This window comes from Parastagonospora nodorum (genome assembly GCF_000146915.1).
Source record: "Parastagonospora nodorum SN15 chromosome Unknown scaffold_30, whole genome shotgun sequence".
Taxonomy (NCBI): domain Eukaryota; kingdom Fungi; phylum Ascomycota; class Dothideomycetes; order Pleosporales; family Phaeosphaeriaceae; genus Parastagonospora; species Parastagonospora nodorum.
The window spans coordinates 272,518-292,034 of NW_001884578.1; the positions used below are offsets into that span (position 1 = coordinate 272,518).

At 51.1% G+C, this 19,517-nt stretch overlaps 6 protein-coding genes across 6 annotated transcripts; 4 read left to right on the forward strand and 2 right to left on the reverse strand.

Annotated features, from left to right (window-relative positions):
* Positions 1-783: 783 nt before the first annotated feature.
* On the forward strand, positions 784-1,824 carry SNOG_14220 (hypothetical protein; the record flags this gene model as incomplete). The annotated part of the gene is made up of 1 exon (XM_001804365.1): positions 784-1,824. One exon carries the CDS (start codon positions 784-786, stop codon positions 1,822-1,824), a length of 1,041 nt encoding a protein of 346 aa, XP_001804417.1.
* Positions 1,825-2,501: 677 nt separating this feature from the next.
* Positions 2,502-11,983, reverse strand: SNOG_14222 (hypothetical protein; the record flags this gene model as incomplete). The annotated part of the gene is made up of 7 exons (XM_001804366.1): positions 2,502-3,949; positions 4,324-7,312; positions 7,502-8,454; positions 8,505-9,038; positions 9,201-10,788; positions 10,840-11,618; positions 11,749-11,983. The coding sequence occupies 7 exons, from the start codon at positions 11,981-11,983 to the stop codon at positions 2,502-2,504; spliced, it is 8,526 nt and encodes a 2,841-aa protein (XP_001804418.1).
* Positions 11,984-12,098: 115 nt separating this feature from the next.
* Positions 12,099-12,610, forward strand: SNOG_14223 (hypothetical protein; the record flags this gene model as incomplete). The annotated part of the gene is made up of 2 exons (XM_001804367.1): positions 12,099-12,110; positions 12,320-12,610. 2 exons carry the CDS (start codon positions 12,099-12,101, stop codon positions 12,608-12,610), a joined length of 303 nt encoding a protein of 100 aa, XP_001804419.1.
* Positions 12,611-13,563: 953 nt separating this feature from the next.
* On the forward strand, positions 13,564-15,989 carry SNOG_14224 (hypothetical protein; the record flags this gene model as incomplete). Its single annotated transcript, XM_001804368.1, has 5 exons — positions 13,564-14,063; positions 14,146-14,835; positions 14,882-15,334; positions 15,387-15,512; positions 15,563-15,989. 5 exons carry the CDS (start codon positions 13,564-13,566, stop codon positions 15,873-15,875), a joined length of 2,082 nt encoding a protein of 693 aa, XP_001804420.1. The 3' UTR covers positions 15,876-15,989.
* Positions 15,990-16,453: 464 nt separating this feature from the next.
* SNOG_14225 (hypothetical protein) lies at positions 16,454-16,702 on the reverse strand (the record flags this gene model as incomplete). The annotated part of the gene is made up of 2 exons (XM_001804369.1): positions 16,454-16,497; positions 16,522-16,702. The coding sequence occupies 2 exons, from the start codon at positions 16,700-16,702 to the stop codon at positions 16,454-16,456; spliced, it is 225 nt and encodes a 74-aa protein (XP_001804421.1).
* A 51-nt stretch (positions 16,703-16,753) lies between these two features.
* SNOG_14226 (hypothetical protein) lies at positions 16,754-17,808 on the forward strand (the record flags this gene model as incomplete). The annotated part of the gene is made up of 2 exons (XM_001804370.1): positions 16,754-17,320; positions 17,371-17,808. The coding sequence occupies 2 exons, from the start codon at positions 16,754-16,756 to the stop codon at positions 17,806-17,808; spliced, it is 1,005 nt and encodes a 334-aa protein (XP_001804422.1).
* Between the last annotated feature and the right edge of the window lie 1,709 nt (positions 17,809-19,517).

Consider the following 19,517-nt stretch of genomic DNA (forward strand, 5'->3'; position numbering starts at 1 on the left):
TATTCTCATTTGACTGGAAAAACAACATGTCCTTAGCATGGCGGGGAAACTGGCTTTGTACCAACTCAACCATTAAGGGTGCCAGTCAATGGCACTTCCTGCGTTTTCGGAGTCTCTGGGCTGGCCGTCGCTACATGTTGAAACATCACGAAGAACAGGAAGGCCTTCTCGAAAAACGGGTGGTGTAATAAGTCTCGGGTATTCTCTATGGATTTAGGGTGACATTAAAAGTAGATTGAACATTTATGCCTAGGGTTTTCGAGTGCACTGAGCTTGGCCACCAAGCGGTGCGACATCGGACCTGCTCGTTTAAGGATGCCTTCGTATGATACATCAGCCTGAAGCAGTTCGAGGGCATATAAGAATTCGTTACGGTGCCGAAGATACTATGAAGATATACAGGCATACCTATTGCTCAGCATTTCATATCACCATATGCGGTGCTTCGTCACTGAGGTCTAGACGCCACACCTTTGGAGTCATCGGCTCCCACCCTTTTCAGACTCACATTTTGATCCACATTCACCTTCAATCGTGTACAGACACTCTTAGTAAGCTATAGTCGGCAAACGTACCCGTTGTTGCTGTGCAAACGCAGCGGACCCACTTTTCTTTTGCAATATCTCGCCAGCCCGCTCCCTTCGCACCAACACCTCAACACCAATCTTTTTTTGATCGATATTGACAATTCGATCAACGCAAAGAAATGACGGGTGTTGACGAGGAGCCAATGCGGCAACACCGTAAGTTATTCTCGTACCATATTGGCAAGGGACACTAACAATGATAGCAACGCCGCAAGAAGTTGAGCAGTACAAGTCAGACACGAGCAGCCTAGCTCAAATGAAAGCCGACGAGCTCTTTTATTTCCCGGATGGCGAGCGGTCACCGGAGAATGATGTGTTGTGGACAAAGCTCCACTGCGAGAGGCAGGCGCGCGTCGACGCGTACGAGGAGAAGTATTTGCCTCGGAGGTCGTCTCCGAGGTTACAGAAGGAGCATAGAGCAGATTATGTGCCGGCAAGGAACTTCGGTAGTATGCTCGGTCTGCTGCCGCCGCAACAGCAAGCCGCGACGTGTCAGTCACGGCTCGTTGATCAGGCTGTGCCGCTGCCGAAGCCAAAGCCGCGCGCGAACTTGAGCGAATGGCGAGCTCATGAGTTGTCGGAGTCTCCGTCACCACGCGCACCTGTAGACCTCGAGAGGTTTAGGGCGAATGAGCCGGCGAAGCAGAAGCGCGTGAACTTGGATGAGTTCAGGGCTCATGAGCCGGCGGCGCGCACGCAAAAGCCAAAGCGCGTGAACTTGGATGAGTTCAGGGCTCACGAGCCGGCAGCGCCCGCGCAGAAGCCAAAGCGTGTGGACTTGCGCGAGTTCAGGGCTCATGAGCCAGCGGCGCGCACGCAAAAGCCAAAGCGTGTGAACTTGGATGAGTTCAGGGCTCATGAGCCAGCGGCGCCCGCGCAAAAGACAAAGCGCCTGAACTTGGATGAGTTCAGGGCTCATGAGCCAAAGGGCAAGCAAGACGTGGACATGGGTGACGAGTTGGCGGCATCGCCAACTCGGCAAGATGAAGTGCCAGAGGAGTCGGGGGCGGCGGCAAAGGAGGATGATGTGGACATCTTCATGGACGATGAGGACGAGTTGACGGCATCGCCAACTCGGCAAGAGGACTCGGCGGCATCGCCGAGTGCCGCACCTGTGACAGAGAATTGGGGACGAGGAGATGAGCCCGAGGATCACGTCCTCTACTCAGGCGAAGAGAGTGAGCATGAGGATTGGAATCCCGCCACCAAGAGGGTAGAGAAGAAAGGCGGAGAGTGACGGGTTCAGGCATGGCCGGCCTCCATTTAGACATGGGGCGGCATGCCGCAGGGACATAGGTCCTAATGGACAATTGTCTTGCGCTGATGTTTCAATACGTGACAATATGGTTGGTGACCAATGAAATCACACTTGACCCTTCTAGGTCTTACAAAATTATAGAATCTCTCGCCTCCCTTACCTCCTTCTGTTAGATGTTTTGCACCCTCATATCATGCAATATTGCCTCAAGACTAACCCGAAGTCTAAATCAGACTCCATGTCTTATAGGTTCCTGGAGGCGTACAAGTTACTATCGCATCTCAGAGGCAGTCTGCTGGAGGTCTGTCACCTTTTACGATCCGTCATTCAAGGACAACAAATCTTTGTATGACACAGCCACGCGCAATCTGAGTTGTATAATATGATTAAAAGTATTCTACGAGCTGCAAGTTTGTTGTAGGATTGCGCAATACATTCATGATGATACGTATCACTATTTTCCCAGTCATGCTCTCGCTATTCAATATTCGTATGTTCATCGAACAGGGGTGAGAAAGAAAAATAGTGATGGAAAAGCTGTGAAATACCCGTAACGCCTCCCAATGTGATGTCTATGTTATGCAAACGAGCGTTCGGGTATATATGCAAGGAACCCGTCACCTCCATCATCACACACCTCATTTCATACTTGAGCCTTACAGTCTCCCATCTACATTGCCATACTCTGCAATCTCCACCTCGTTCAAATGGCTCCTCGCCCGCAGGCTACTTCGTCCACTCTCGGGCATGGCCAAGCTTTGTCTTATCAAGACTGAGCGACGCGGGTCTGGTTTCGGGGTAGTTCGCTCACCCCTAGAGATAAAGTCTACTTCATCGCCGTGCTGTGAGGGACGTTTTCCTTTGGTAGCCGGTGAAGGAGTCATGATAGCAGTCGTCGAGTTGCGTGAATGTGCTTTCAGCGGCCTGGCAATGGGCGGCCCGACTGCAGTCCAAGAATCTTCGCTCTTATCGGATCGAGCGTACATGAACGATGACCCTGCGGTTCCTGGATCGAGGTCCCACTGTTCCTGCTCCCAGATAGGGTCGGAGTATGTCGAAGAGCCTGACGGTGGATCAATGTATACTGAGGAGAATGATGTCGCGTTCGAGTGATGCCGTTCAGCAAACGGACGCCGCGGGTGTTGCATCTTTTCCAGTTGCGTGTCGATGATGTTACTAGATGCAGTGTCCGTCTGCTGTCGGGTGCGTTTACGGAGCGAGAGAACACGCGCAGGATTCCTGGGAGGTGGAGTGAGCTTTTCCAGACCAAGCATCTCGTAGCAGGCTTTGCCGATCCAGAGCATTTGTTCGTGTTCACGTAGATACCGTTCTCCACCAAAGGACTTTTGGACGATGGATCGTGCCATCATTCCAAGCTTGCGACGCTGCTCGGTCTTGTCATACATGCGGCGAGTGATGATCTCCACATCTCGTGGTGTTGGCTTGTGCGGTAGCACGGGCGCTGGTGCACCGCCGTCATCAGCATACTGCGCCCATTCGTCAAGCATGGCCAGTAGATTTATTTGGGCGCGTGCCAAACCGTAGGCATCGTTCGGCGCCACCACCTCACTGTAACGCTTTCCGTCATCCGGGTCGGTAAGTACTCGTAGTGACGCACCAACGTCTGTGCATACCACAGGAGCGCCAGTCAAGGCAGCTTCACCAAGGGCAAGCGGCAATCCCTCTGATACTGATGAGTTTAGGAAGAGCCATGTGTTTGCCAGCACCATTGCAGGGTCTGCGGTTCCTTTCAACGCAACGCTGGTGCCGAGACCTTTGCAAGCGAGTATCTCCTGACATTCTGAAGAATATACCGGGGACTTGTTGAGTGCCCCATATATGTCAAGCTTGTAATCCTTGAAACCCCACTCGTTGGAGATGATGTCCGCGGCCAGGAGTGCAGTCTTAATGTCTTTGGCAAACCAGACATGCGAAAGCATTGTTACGGTTGGACTTTTGGTTTTGATGTCGGTGACAGGAGAGAACTTCTGCATGTCGGTGATGCCGTTCACGATAGGATCAACCTTCCTCTTGAATACATTTCGGTGAGTCAGCTGACCTTTGGAGCTACCAATTTCCACCTCCCACCCTGGGTTGAAGAAGTCTACCCGCCAAGTTAGTCGATGGTTCACAATCTGAAGTTCTTCAAAACATACCTGCACATGGTAGAATTTGATCGGCATGATGTAGAATCAGACAGGATGTCATCTTCATCAGACCAAGGAGAGAATTACGAATGAATGGCGGAAGAGTACACATTGCAGAAGAGAGGTAAAGGTTAGTCTCTCGCCATGAAATTGCGTGATCCCAGATCTGCAGTGTGCAGTTCCGTTTAATCTTGCACACGATTCCATACGAAGCGGAAACACTGTGATGAGAAGCCTGGAAGACACTTGGTATCTTATCTGGTATAGGGATCGAGAATATGAAGAGGTCTAGCAAAGTTAGCTTGCTTTCAGCACGACCGCCATGACTTACATCTAAACCATAACTCTAGTGCCATATCGAAGTGACCTAGCGTTGGCAGCTCTGTGCGGAACCACTCCGATGCTGGTTGTGCGTTGGGCATGTCTTCTGCTAGCCAAAGCTTCCTCCAGGTATCTTTCACGATGTCGCTTGTCCAAACCTCCTTCCAGTGGCGTGAGTCTTCGAAGTACGTATTGAGGTTCACCAAGGCTCGCGTAGCTTGCTTAACATCTGCCGAGGTCATGTTGATGGCACGCGCACCACGCACAAGCGCTGTCAATGTTGGTATGAAATTTACCTTGATATCGGTGATCGTGGCTTCTTTCACAAGGTGGTCAACCTCGCTGTCAAGCTTGTTGGTGAACATGCCATGGCTTGGGTGCATAAAGTCAAGACCCCACAACGGGATGACCTTGAGGGACTCCACGTTCTCCTCTGTCTGGTGCTTGGGTAAGCCGAAGTCGTTCGCCGACTCGACGACCATGTGCCATTTGATGGTCCGCAAGTTGTTAATGAGATCGCGACGGCAGGCAGAGACACCTCCACCCTCGTTCGGCCAAGTACCAGTGTCAACAGCGATTACATGCAGGTTCTCATCCGTGTCTCGCTGTAACGTCTTTGTTCGCGTAAATATGACGGCATCGCCGCCCTGCCCAAAGCTGAAGAGGTCGCTCATACGGATGGCGAGTGGTGTCCAAGCACTGATGTCACTGGTCAAGTCAGAGCTTGCCATGATCGCATCAGCGTGCAACGCAAGGTAGTCTTCAGCTTTCAACAAGCTGCCACGATCGCGGCGCCGCCAATATGGTCGGAGCAATGCTTCTTTGCGAATAAGCTCCTCATCGACCCAGCGAATGACCACACCGTCCAAGTCATTTCGCTTCTTCCAAGCCTTCCACAAATGCGAACGTGCTCTTGATGTAGAAATCTCTTGTTGTTTGATGTTCGTTCGCAGGAGTCGGCTCACGAAGCTTGACGTAGGTGCTTTGAAAGCTAATAGTGGATTCTCATCCGTGAATGTGCAGCGCGTGGGCTTTTTCAGCACACCCAACCAGTCGTGACGTATCATATCCGGAGTTTCGACGGAGGATCCATTGAGCTTAGTAGTAATGGTTGGGTGAAATTTGTGGTCGTACAGCCAAGTGCATTCGTAAACGTCGGCACCTTGAACAAATGTCGCCTCGAGGACGCGCGGCGTCGGGATCCAACGTTCCATCTTCTCAGCATGACGAACTGGTGGCGCACACCAACTGACGTTGGCCGACATATGTGGCAACACGAACTCTGCCCGCAAAAGTTCATCATCGTACTTGGCATTCTTACGATAGTGATACTTGAAACGAACCAAGTTCCCATGGCTGATGTAGCTTCCAGACTCGAGATGGCCTTTGTGGTTGTACTGAACCTTGGCTCGCTCGTCATCTCCGGCAGTACAAATTCTGCTCGTAGGAATTCTGCTATTCTTGACTTTCGAGAGCTTGATAAGGCGGCTAGCTCGTTTCGATGCATATTCGTAGGTATACGCATTCAAAACTTTCCCATTCTTGTACTCCTCTCGATGTGTGATCTGCATGTCTTTGTTATAGCGAGTGACTCTTGTTTGGCCCCAGGTTGGTTCCTGTTCTGGTGTGCCCTGATAGAACACCAGCTTGAAGTTTCCATCTTCGAGAGTATGGACAAAGGCGGTCTCTGTGTCGCCGTAGCTTTGAATGACCAATCTATGCTTCTTTTGCACGATAAGACTACCTTTGACAGTGCCAGCAAGACCGGCTATGTCTTTTCGGCGATGGTAAAGGAAGAACGGCAGGGCTACTGACATGGCGGCTCGACTGTAAATCCAGAGACCAGTAAGAAGGAACGTCGTTGGTTTAGCGATGACACGTGGTGTTCGAGACAAGGCTCCGTTGAGCTCGCGTTGGAACTCTGGATCGGCCATGCACGCGAGGACGAAAAACTTGACCCAAGTTCCAATTGAATGGTAAATATACGCTAGCGGCAACCTGATATACTCTGTGAACAGAGCGAACAGAGACACGGCCGAGCGATTGAGTACAGGATGGTACGAATCTTGGATATCGGCGGTCAGTTGTCGGTACTCTTTTTCGTTGAGAGCTTGATCGCCGCGACACTGAAAGTAACTAGACTTGCTGACAGCGAGGTAAGCACCAAGATCGTAGCGCGCAACTCTTGACAGAATTGTACAAGACTCTTCCGCGGCAATATTGGCATTGATCCAAGACATTTCAGTATTTGTGAAAGGACCTCGAGCGCCAACGCATCTTCGCAAGAAAAGTCGACGAATATCCAGAGGCAAGGTGTCCCATTGCGTGTCGCAGTCAAACCCAAGACAGAGATTGCGGAGCAGTTCTCTGCGACACGCTGCTTCAAATACATGTGCTTCAGCGCTCGACACGAGTGCAGGCATTGAGCGTTTGCTACACTCCGAGACGGGATAAAACTGCTGGCTAGTGGGGCGACAGGCGAGCAGAGATTCGGTGATTTCGGCCTGGTAATGAGGCACATGGAACATGGTTTCTGAGCATGCATGCAACAACGTCTCCGCGATAGCCATACAGTTGCTACTGACATTCATCTGAGCAGAAGCAGAATTGCGTGAGTCCGAAGCAATGTAAAGGGTCAGGCGACCGTTTTCAAAGTGTGAGATTGCTCTTATGTCGGTATTGGTCTCTGAAACAGATTGTATGGGGACAATGAAGAGCTTGACGAGGTCGTTCTTCCAGGCCAGCACGAGTCTTTGTACCAGAAAAGGCATGGAAGGGAAAGCTTGCAGCGCCAGACGACTAAGGTTGTCGTGGGTGCATGACAATAGCATGGCTGTGATTTGGTCGCCTGGGTGCCCGGTCGGCATGATACGGTAGCGGTTTTCCTTTGGTGCGGCCCTGAGTTTGTCGCAGAATGCTTGCAATTCGCTCTGGCTGAACTCCGGATTTGACCCAGCACCAGTATATGCATGGTATTTTTCGTCGCTTGGGCAATGCGCCTGGGAAGTTGGACGTAAGCCACTGGTATTGACGGACTCGGTTGAATCCAAGGACGGCTTTTTTGGTCGGAGACTACTCATAGTCTCAGATAACCACAACAGAACATCGAAAGTTTCCGGCAAACCCAGTTTTGCTGTGCGAAACGACAGTATCGCGGCAGTCCAGGTTGTCACCGCCAAAGCAATCACCTTGTCGTATAAGAATTCCTCCTGCATAACTTCCATGAGAATGTTGCCAAGAGTGAAACCGATAACAACAGCAACCAGTAGTGGCATGAGTGCATGCGGACCCGAGAAGATCTTGTTGTACTGGTAGAGGAGCAAGCCTGTATAGGCACCCATGTAGGCGAGGAACATGATTAGCCCGATGCTTGTACCGTTAAATATCCAGATGAGTGTCGCACATAATGCCAGCGCCCAGACATGCACGCCAATGAAGCGGCATAGTGTGTTGAAATAGAGGTGACGCCTGAACTTTTGGTCGTTGGCTTTTGCCTTCTTGATTTGGTCAACGTCTTCAATGGAGACTGGTGACATTTGCTCGGAAAGTGTGTGAAGATGTTGGGCTTTGTAGTCGAGTAGAACTGCTCCAATCAGATAGTAAGCGAGGCCGAAGCCAACAGACAGGCGAAGGGTGGTATTCGTTTCCGTGTTGAGATTCTGGAGTCGGCCATGCACCAAGTCAATCCAGCGATCCATCAGAGCCACAATGAAGTAAAGAATTCCGCAATAGATCTCGTCGCCAGCATTACGCCAGTGGATGAAAGAATTGTGCAGCTTAATTCCCTTTTGTGACTGCTGCATACTTTCGAGTGCAACCTGGGTCTCCAGATTCCACGTGGAGCTATATGGAATGGGCCTTTTTGTGTCTGTAATACGGCAGTACCAGTCAAGTAAGAAGAGCGTTGAGTCCCAACAATCTGCGAGGCGCTTCACAAAATTGTCCTTGGTAGGCCTTTGCCAAAAGTAGCGTCCCTTCTCCTTCGTCACGGCATCGTACAGCTCTTTGCGACAAAGCGCGAGGATGGCTGGCTCACTGAGTCCATGGAAGACTTCGGGCTCTTCGGATGAAGCATTGTTAGAAGGCGCGAGTGAGTCGCTGACAGTGACTGTCGTCTCTTGCACATTCTTAGCGCCAATGGCTGCCGTATGTCAGTACAAGCGCTAAATAAACAGGCTTACGAGGACCTACTTCTGGTTGCAGCGGTTTTGACTTGGCTTTGAAGCTGTTTGTGCCTTTGCACGTACCAGTCCTTCACGTCAGCATCGTTCAGAGTCTTGATGTTGTGATACCAGGTGACCCATTGAGTGGCGACATGTCGTGTGCCCAGAATGAGCAATGATACGAAGATATAAAGTACGCATGGGTAGATGTAGATATCGTAGCCCTCGATGAAAATGGTTAGAAGAGGCGAGACCGTCAGGGTGGGGACCACCATGATGATGATTCTGCGACCGTTCAGAAAGCTCGATCCTGGGATTTGATACGTCGACAGCACTGCCAGGACAGTAAGATATGCCGTAAGCCCGAATAGATAGACAAAGAATATGGCAGCAAATTCAGCTGATTCCACCGCGGCAATGACGACGAAGCCAACAAGGCAGCCTGCAAGAGTAAATGCTAGACCGCCGACCAAACGCGTGAGGACGAACATGTTCGCGGCCGAAAACGCCATGGAGATTAGGTAGTAAGTACCGCCGATGGAGATCCACGTTCCAATGGCACCTGAAAGTAGTAGAGAGCACATCAAAGCCAGGGTGGCGTACTTTTGCTGATGTAACGTCATGGCCGTGCTGAGATAAAGGCCGTGTCCAGTCGTAGAGAGAAGAACGATATCTGCGAGCTTTCATTTAGATCATGTAGTCATAGTATACAGCGTAAGCTTACCAACGAGAGCAGGAATTGCGAAGACGCTGAGGAATGTAAATCGACGGAATGCGGGCATCACTGATGCCTTTTGCTCCGGGTCGATATCAGTTTGAGCTGCAGCGTAAGCAGAAGCGAACGAAGGGGCGTTAAAAATCCACATAGGAGGCTGGTGTTCGCTCTGGTTATAGTAGTCCCTGTGCTTCTTAGACAGTAACATTCCAATATCGCTAGGCTTGATGTCAAAGTACGCCTCGCAGCGAGAACCCAAAGCGAAGAGCTCTGCGAAGGCCGCACTTTGGTCGGTGTACTGGTTGAATAGGGGATTCCTGTCCGACACTTCAATATACACCTCTTCAAAGCCTGCTTTTCTTGCTGCGCAAAAGATGCAGAACAACACGAAATCTGTGAACGAGTCCATCGTAGTCTCACTCGTCAAATTTTCAATAGCAGCAGTGATTGCGTCAAGTTTCTCGTGATCGCGCCGCCATAACATGTCTTCGAAAGTCTCTGCGACGTGTCTGAACAGATTGAGCGCATCGTGACGGTTGATCGTAGGTAGCTCGCAAAGCCGATACCATTTGAGTTTGGCGTTCACCAGGTGCTCATCGGTGATAGTGCCACTTATAAAGTCCATATTACTGATCCTTTTAAACTGGTTGTATGTCGGTACTTCAATGAGCTGCGCTTCGCACTGCTTCCGCAATGATGCAAGCATGTTGCAATCCTTGTCCCACTCGGAGTATTCTAGGTGCTGTATATAAAGCAGAAGATCGGTAGACGATAGGAGCTCGATGTCCTGCTGAAAACGTTGAGGGAGACCCGAGGAAGGTACTGGATTGTTTTGAAGTTCATACAAGCCATACTCTGCCAAAAAGCAGTGATACCTAGAGAAACCGAGCCGACTCAAGTGTGTGTGAAGAAGTGCACCCGTGACATCCTGAACCGACTTTGAAATGTATATTAGCATGTTTGTTGTGCGGGATTCGAGTTCCCAGACTGCCCAGAATTGTGCGCCGCTCGGGGTGTGAAATCCAGAGTCCAATCCAGTATATACTTGCAGCTGGTACGGATCATCTACTTCGTCCGTTGAATTCGAAAGAGCCTCGGCGAGGCTTGCAATAGCTTGTTTCATGGTAGGGATTGTTCCGAGAAGATCACTGTTGCTGCCAGTATAGTGTTTAAGGGTGCTCGCGGCAGCATGTAGTTGTTTTGTGGACACCCTACTGAGTAGCTTCAGACTACGCAGTCGTCGTTGTGACTTGAGCACATGATCGAAGTCTTGTCTTGAGGCATTGAAGCCGATTGGAAAGCAACCTAGAGGGCCGTACGCAGTACCAGTAGAAGAGCATGAAAGAGGATTGTCCGTGCGCTTTTCCAGGGCCAGAGTCCAGTCCAATCCAGGAGACGTAGGTGACAGTGGCGCCGAACCAAGTACGGCTCCATTCTCGTCGATCTCAGGATATCGCACAGTAAGCGTCGATGTACTTGAGGAATCATCGTCGTCGAATTCGACCCCATCTAGTCCGGCAAGAGTGTCACCGAGTACTGGAAAGATGGATTGCAGGGGTAGATAGTCATCGATGATGCTCGAGAAGTCCGGCGAGAGCTAGGTTCATGTCAGATGCGTGTTATCATTCGATGAGAGGTCCCTACTTACGGTGCGACAGGTGCGATATTTCTCATGCACATTCATGACTCTCCGGGTCTTGAGCCATTGGAAGGCAGCCAGTGGCTCTTCGCAGGATCTTATGTCGTAAATGCTAGTCAGAGCTCGTAGACGTGTGAAATATGGAATGGCACCATGATAATTGCACCACATGTGCGCTCTTCTCACGACAGCGTGCGACAGATCAGCCTCGTCATCTATGGTGTCCCACATCATGGTAAAAAATGGTCGTTGACAGGCTTGCGACACGAAAGCTTTTGTCGTGGTCTTCATCTTGTCCATTTCGAAGTAGTCTCGACGCTCTCCATTTGACATGATTGTGCCATTTCGAACAATGACACCAGAGAAAAGACCGATGTCTAGCTTCCCTGCACCTTCGAGAAATTCCGGAGGGCCAACCTCAAGGTACACATCTAGGCCGTAGGCAGTGAGCAATTTGGCAACGCCATTAAGCAGTGGTGTCGAAAGACGTTCCTGCCAACCGGCTACGACGACACCTGTGAAATATCTCCGCTGGTCTGGCTGTCGCAAGGTTTGGCGAACGAGTTTCGAGATAATGTACACGACCCGCGATAGTTCGAGCTCGGTATTGGTGATTTTGAAGCCCAGAACCTGCTGCAGATCGAGCCGCGCGATGATGTGAGGCCCAAGAGGAACGTTTTCATCATTGACGGCCTCAAGAACGCCAGGCTTGCAATAATCCAAGACGACAGAGTCCCATTGTGAAAGCGTCTGGGATTCCTCCTCTGTGATCGGGTTATTGATCGAGCCTAGATATACACCGAACGAGGAAGGTTTCGATAGGGTTGTATGCTTCTTGTGGACGCCGCTTGCGCTCCGCGAGAGGAGATGGATTCGTTCCTGGACCGACCGTGGTAAAGAATGTTCGTCTTCGTTCACCTGTAAGACGCGGTTTGTTAGCAACGTGTAATGACTTCTCGTCATCTGCCCTTACCTTGAAAAGGCCTCGAATCGAACGGTATGAATACCAGAGACATGCGAACAGGCCAAGTGCCACGCTGACCGCAACAATGGCTACCAGCGTCCATTCCCACCAGGTTCGAAAGGTAGGGAGGCCATTCGGAAAGGCCTTGATGCCCAGAAACCCGGGTTCGACCAACCCCTGCTTCACCATTACTGCTGTGTGTTACCGACAACCAAGACAGTGCTATCCCACGGAATTGAACACTGAATGACAACTGGTGGACGTGAGCCTCGCGTCGGATATCGCTCCATGGGTTGGGTAAACAATGTACAAAGCAGTTAAGAGCTCACTCTAACATGACATCCATGATGCCACCGCAATCGTTGGGACTAACAATTCGCAAGAAAAATCGGGGATCTCAATAATACGCAGGGCTATAGCATATGTAAGGATTTCCTCGGTTGAAGACAGCTAAGCTTCGAAGCCGGACGATGCACAAAATCTGCCTCTGTGTATTAATAACATGTATTAGCTGGTGATCTGCAGATGGCGTTAGCACAATTGGTGAAGGTGCCCAGAAAGAAGGGCTCCACCATCGCAGGGTCATCCACGACAGTAGAAGAGCAATTAGGCTTCCAGAAGTATGCAATACGACTCTTGGCCGGCACGACAGGTAGGAGCGCGGCAGTCATCAGCGAGCACTGGCTGCAAAGAATGCCATTCGGCCGGACCCTGACAAGCACGTTCATGAAGGGCAACGCGCGGCGGCCGGTTCCATCTATTTCGAACAGCGGACAACAAATGCGGGGCCCCAGTACGGGCATCATATGGATCTGAGCAACGTGGTGAGGTCTGCGGACAAGATGGCACGTTGACGCGCCGCGACTGGTGAAGGAACGGCGGTGCGGCAGAGGCTGAAGTGACAGGCATCCGCTAGCGCTTGGCTCGAGCTTGCACATCATCGCCGGTTTAACTCATGTTCCGGCATCGCTCTTTAGCCTAACTGTCCAAGACTTCATCGTTAATATACACGCTCATCTATTCGGCAGCTCTCGCATCTTTGTCTCCGAGACCAGCATGATGCAATGCACCTGCTGCAGATGATTACTGGGGCCGCAATTCACGGCTCAATCTGCGCAGAATGCATGTGCGCGCGTGCTGGTGGAGACGCTGGCTGTAAAACACCGGACGCGTCGTCCCCAATATCTTCATCCTTCTCGCTTTCCGTGTCTTTAGCAGGATGGCGTAAATCGTAGCGCTGGCCTTCACTGTAGAGGTGGCGCCGCTTACTACATGCATGCTGCTCCCATCCTTCGGTCTCATACCGGGGACCCTTGCATTTAGCTCCGCATAACAGCTTCGACACTTGGTTGTGGCTGCTGTCGCCTGAACGGTAACTCCTCTCACGTGGCAACCTGCTCTATTCTACGGCTGTTCAGGATCGATTATCCGCCAAGACCCCTGTGTCTGTACGTATATCTGGACCATAGAGTTTGTCTATGCTACAGGATTACGTATGTTTTGTGACACTGAGGCCCGGCAATAACACAGTTCTTGGAGAACACATCGCTGTATGCCCTATAGCATGGAGATCTCAACTCGAGCATGGCGGATCGAGACTTCACTGCGAGAAAATCGATAGTTTGGGTGGCTGTCTATGCTGCGTCTGGACCAATCTCTCCTCAATGGCCCATTAGACGACTTAGTACTTCTGCCGAGACTATCTTTATTAAGGGTGCTAGGTTCCCCAAAAAGTTTAAACCTCACGCTGTTCACTTCATCGTCTCGCAATGGCGTCGTCGTGTCACTCTTTGTTGCGCTTTTGCGCTCTCTCGTTCATCCTTCTCTTCTTGCAGGGCGCTTCTGCATATATTGGAAGCGCTACCATTTCAGGCACTGTTTTAATCATCGCACGCGACACAACATCAGCGGAGAACGGCGCAGCAGCTGGATTACGAGGCTATGGCATCCCCTTTGAAATCTTGACTGTTCCACAGGCTGGGATATCGAACCTGCCTGTGCTCAACTCTTCCGCGACACATGGCAATTACGGAGGCATTGTCACTATTAGCGAAGTCGGATACAACTATGATACTTCATACTACAGTGCGCTTACCAGAAGGCAATGGAACGATCTCTATGCCTACCAAAGCGCCTTTGGAGTCCGCATGGTTCGCCTTGACGTGTTCCCTACCACAGACTTCGGTGTGAGCAGCCTGGGTGGTAACGTCAACGATGAGCCTGTGACATTCACAAACACTAGCGCATTTTCCATCGCTGGTCTGAAAACGTAAGTCAGTTCTGTGCTCCTTCCACTAGTGGAGATGTGCATAGGGTCCATCTGTGCGGGTGTGAACTGACTTCTCTTGCAGAAATGTGGGCATAAGCATTGCAAACATCTACCATACTCCGGCGACCATTGTCAATGCATCCATTGCTTGGGAGATTGCCCAATTTGGCACTGCTGGAACAGCTGCAGTCATCAATCAGATCGGCGATCGCCAGCAGATGGCTTGGTTCATGCCTTTTGCGCTTGATTGGGCTCCCTCAAGCAACATCGTGCAGCATTCATGGATTACGTGGGTCACACGAGGTCTATTTGTGGGCTTCCGAAGGATTTACTTGGGCACCCAGGTGGACGACATGTTTTTAGAGACGCCGATGTATCGACCCCAAGGCCAGAACTACCGCTGCAAACCGGAAGACCTTGATCTTCACGTCACTTGGCAGGCAGATCTGAACTCCAGGCTACCAAAAGGCTCAGAGTATTTTCTTGAGATCGGTCACAACGGAAATGGCGATATCGAAGCAGCAGCAAACACGGCCGCGGGTGAGCAAGTTTGTAGCCCTGGCAATGGAATGGCATCAGGTGCCATCGAGTATGCAGAGCAACCTGATGGAAGCCCCGAATACACGAAGCCACCTGGAACAGGAAAAGACATCTGGCCTTCCGCACCTGCGAAATATAGCTGGAGTCAGGAATGTGCTCAGCTTGACGAGTTGCAAAATTGGTTCGCTGACCAGGACAACCTCGATAATTTCGCGCATATTTCGCACACTTTGTGAGTCTCTAGATCTTGAAATATCGCACGTTCTAACCGAATGTAGCTCGCACGCCGATCTGACTAATGCGACCTACACCGATGCGTCCAAGGAGATTGCATTCAACAGGGCCTGGCTTAAGCAGAACGGGATCGATGGGGCTAAGCGCTGGAGCGACTCCGGCATTATTCCCCCTGCCATCACGGGTCTACATAACGCAGATGCGATCAAGGGCTGGATGGACAATGGCATATTCAATGTTGTTGGAGACAACACACGTCCGCTGCTGCGGAATTCGAACACGTTCTGGCCCCTCAATACCACAGTGGCCGGGAATGGATACGCCGGCTTGAACATTATGCCGCGGTGGGCAACGCTGATCTACTACAATTGCGATCTGCCTGCTTGCACACTGCAGGAGTGGATTGATACTTCAGCCGGCAAGGGAACGTTTACGGACTTGTTGGATAACGTGAGGGACACAGCCATACGCAACCTCTTCGGACTGCATTGGGATGCGTATGTGCATTGTTATCGATACATGTTGTACGAGTACTGACAAGCGAACCAGATACATGTTCCACCAAGCGAACATGCGCGTCAACGATGTCCCGACGACAACTGTAAACGGGAAGCGAGATCGGTTCTCGCTACTGATGACATGGGTCGAGACTGTCACTGCGGAGATGATGCGCCTGTAAGTTCAGACCCGCAAAGGCTCGGTCGATGTTGACTAACACGCTGCAGTACAACCTGGCCCATGAAGACCCTCAAGCATGACGACCTAGCGCAAACCTTCCTCAATCGCCAAGCCCGTGACTTGTGCAGGCCCAGCCTCACTTGGACTACATCAGCAAACGGTGCTAGCATCGAAAGCATCAATATTTACACCGCCGGCGGCAATACTTGCAAGACGCCAATTCCGATCACCGTGCCCGTCGCTACCGCTTCTTCCACTGGCGCCACGAAGGAGCAGGTTGGTAGCGACCCGCTCACATTGTGGGTCACTATGAGTGGCGCGAGCAGGAACTACAAGTTCACAACACCCTATAGGCTATAGGGTAATCTTGGTTTGGGGGCGAGAATCATGGTAGCGGGTGTTCCTTTTCGTTATACATAATGTAGATCTTGGAGAGAAAATTAGCAGCGAGAGAAACTCGTATCTGCAAGCTTCAAAATCTCACTGCCGCATCTAAGCTGGACAACCAACATGCTCGTTCCTTTTGCAAACTCCAACCCGCATGCGACGCATCGACAATGGCCGGGTTGATTCGCTATTCCCGGCTAGGCTCGATGCTGCGCACAAGGGTAATGCGGGCGCACAGCCACCGATTCAATATAAGGTACTATACACGACCGGATTGTCGGATTGACGATTTCGCCAACACGAGAATTTGCTGCAGTACATGATCGAAAGGTCCCGAGTTTCCAATACGAACCCGCATCATACCTGCTTCCTTCCAGATTCGTCTAGTCGTATCCACAAGCCACTCCGCTTCTCTTGCATCAGATCTGAGCTAGTGGAAAAGCTCGCTGTCCGGACAAAGTCGCGCTGATGATGCACCCTGATCCTTCAGCCCCACAATCCCCAACCGGACCCTCATACTCCGTGCGCCACATCCGCCATGTAGCACGCCTTTACGCTAGACTCGATCCAGGGGCTAAGCTTTTACAAGCCGGCTCTATATGAACTACATAGTACTTACCCGCGTGGCTCATTTGGCGAGACCTGCGCGTCGCACGCTTGCTGCTGCTCAGCCGCTCGGATTCTTGCGTTTCCCCAACCTCAGCCACGACTGGGGAGATGGATACGTGCACCGAAGAAGCGCCATACAAGCAACAAGCACTGTTATAGTTGATGTTCGGTGCTGTGCTGAATAGTTCCATTGTTTTGCAATACGGCTTTCTCTTTTTGCGTCCTGAAATCAAACGTTGCTGATGGACAAACCCACGACAAAGCGGCCCTGGTCGCTTCGGCGCAAACTGCTCATCGGCACCGTCGTATTAATCATAGTCCTCGGCCTTGCGTTGGGTCTGGGCTTGGGATTGACACTGGGCAATAGCGACGACAACGACGACGGTGGCGATGGCGGACCAACGCTGACACCCCTGCCAACACCAAATGCCACGCTTCCGTGGACTCCGAAAGTCAATGATACCTGGCAAATCATCTTGTCGCACCCACCTGTAGTCTCCGATTCCGTGACTCCAGATGTGAGTGTTTACGACATTGACCTATTCGACACTCCTGCTGCGACGATTGCACAGTTACACAAACTAGGCAAGAAAGTTATATGCTACTTCAGCGCCGGATCTTACGAGAACTGGCGATCGGACGCAAAGGACTTTGCATCAGGGGATCTAGGTGACAACCTAGATGGCTGGCCAGGAGAGAAGTGGTTGAAGCTCAGTAGTCCTAATGTGCGATCAATCATGAAGAAGCGGATTGAGCTCGCGAAGGAGAAAGAGTGCGATGGTGTGGATCCAGACAATGTCGATGGTTACGTGAGTTCAATTTCTCCAACCTTGCCTTTCTTCGCTAAGTCGTCATACAGCAAAATAATAACGGCATGGGCCTTACGGCAAACGACAGTATCGACTACATGCAATACTTGTCATCGATCGCGCGCCCTCTAAATTTGACTCTCGGCCTCAAAAATGCCGGCTCCATCATCTCCGCCGTCCTGCCGCTCGTCGACTTCTCGGTGAATGAACAATGCGCTCAATACAATGAATGTGACAGCTTCCATCAGTTTATTGATGCTGGAAAGCCAGTGTTCCACATCGAGTATCCGGCGGGTGACGGTGATCTAGGGCAGAGCGTGGAGTCGAACGGTTTCAGTACAGACCTCAAAAACAAACGTTGCAGTGCAAAGGGAAGCGGAGGGTTCAGCACCGTCTTGAAGAAGATGAATCTTGACGGGTGGGTGCAGTACTGTGATGGGAGGGTGCAAGAGACGAGTATAGACGAAGCGACTGGTGGTCATGACTAGCCAAGGAGCAGGATACGACAGAGATACCAGGAAAAAAGGACATCCTACAGCATTGCGTGCCAGTGCCAGTGCCCTTTCTACAGCTTCTGATGCCGTCAAGGTGTCTGACAATGACGGTTGTTGCAGGTTTGCCGATATCACATGCCATATTGAGGCATCTGCGAGTCGATCCTACTCACCTACACGAAAAGTGTACAGTGCATGCGGTGATAAGGATTACGCAAGCCCTATGGACATCATTGAAGCCGAGGCTGATATCCTCTATTTCTTCAAGATGCAATCGGTGGTGACGAAGGATCCCCGTATTACCGTGTAGTTGCTCGGGTTGTGGAGGACTTTTCCCAAGCGAACAATGGCGGGGTGCATCGATCCGGGGTAATTTATGCTTAACGCATTCAAGCCTTGTTCATATAATGTCGTCAGCTTAATCAAGAACGCGCCCGCGGATGCAAGAAAAGTCTGCTTGTCTCATGTTCTGCGGCAGTCGTTCAGTCAGCCAGGTTATCAACGTGTAAGCCTTGATGGGCCGAGGTGCATCGAGAAGGGGCGATCTCTCACATCGCATAGTCAATGTGGACTCTACTTTTGATCGAAGTCCTCACATCGGTATGGTGTACCGCGGATCGTCCGCCTAGACTGAGGGTCAAACCTTAGGGACTGTGACACAGCATCGGCATTGGAGATGTCGATGCCCAAAAGCATGATCCTTACCGGCTTCCCGGCTTCCCGGCTTCTCATGATGCATACACTCCGCTACTTACTGGCCAGACGTCCCATGGGATTCCGGTCCAAGACGAACGGATATCAGCCGGCACGAACATCCTTGAGGCCGAATTGCTTTAACGTGACATTCTCTGTGAAGGGTCTAATGTTGACCCATGGGACACACCCTGGAAGTTCGTATGGGCCAAGCTTCCGCTGCCGGCCGGGTGAATATGGATAAAGTTCAGAGGCTCCTGCGGTTTCGGTGCCGGGAATGACAGAAGCGCTTATTGAACGGCCGCCATCAATCTGCACCGGTGGACGAAAGTCTCGAGCTAGTATGAAATATTCGGTACAAGCGGAAGTCAAGGTTCATGCTTCCAAACATCTGCAGAGATTTCAGCGCAAGGTTAGCCATGGTATGCAGATATTACCGTTTGAAGGCCGAAGTGTTGGCTTTGTGAAAATCCTAGTCTGCGCACGGTCAAGTTCCAAAAGCGTGTGGATCTCAGCAAGTCGTGTTTCAAACCTGTACCGGTGTTGTGACGGACAATCTAAACGTAGAAAGTGGCCTGAGCGAGGCTGCAAACCTGCGTGATTGATATTGACCATCCTAAGATTAGAAACACTAGCCGTCACGCTGGAGATCGCGTAAGCTTAGAGCCACGCGAACTGCAGCTGTGCACTGCCGCATTCGCGAAGGTTGGAAAGGTCGGGACAATCGGACTTGGCCGCCTGTGTTCCCCACATTGGCTGGAATCGTGAAGTGGTAGCGCGATGTTGGGGATTCCCCTAGATTTGGACCCCGGACAAAGGCTCCACAGGCAGGCTACATTGCATGCACCCGCATACACAAGTACACTATTGAAGTTTTTTCATGCAGAGTTGTTGGCAAGTCAGTAGGTGCTGACGGTATGACCTCGGCCAGAGACGGATCTAGCCCGCATTCTCCTGCGCTAGCATTCGTGGGAAATTCCGCAGTTGAAGCGAAAGCATGCAGATCTTGA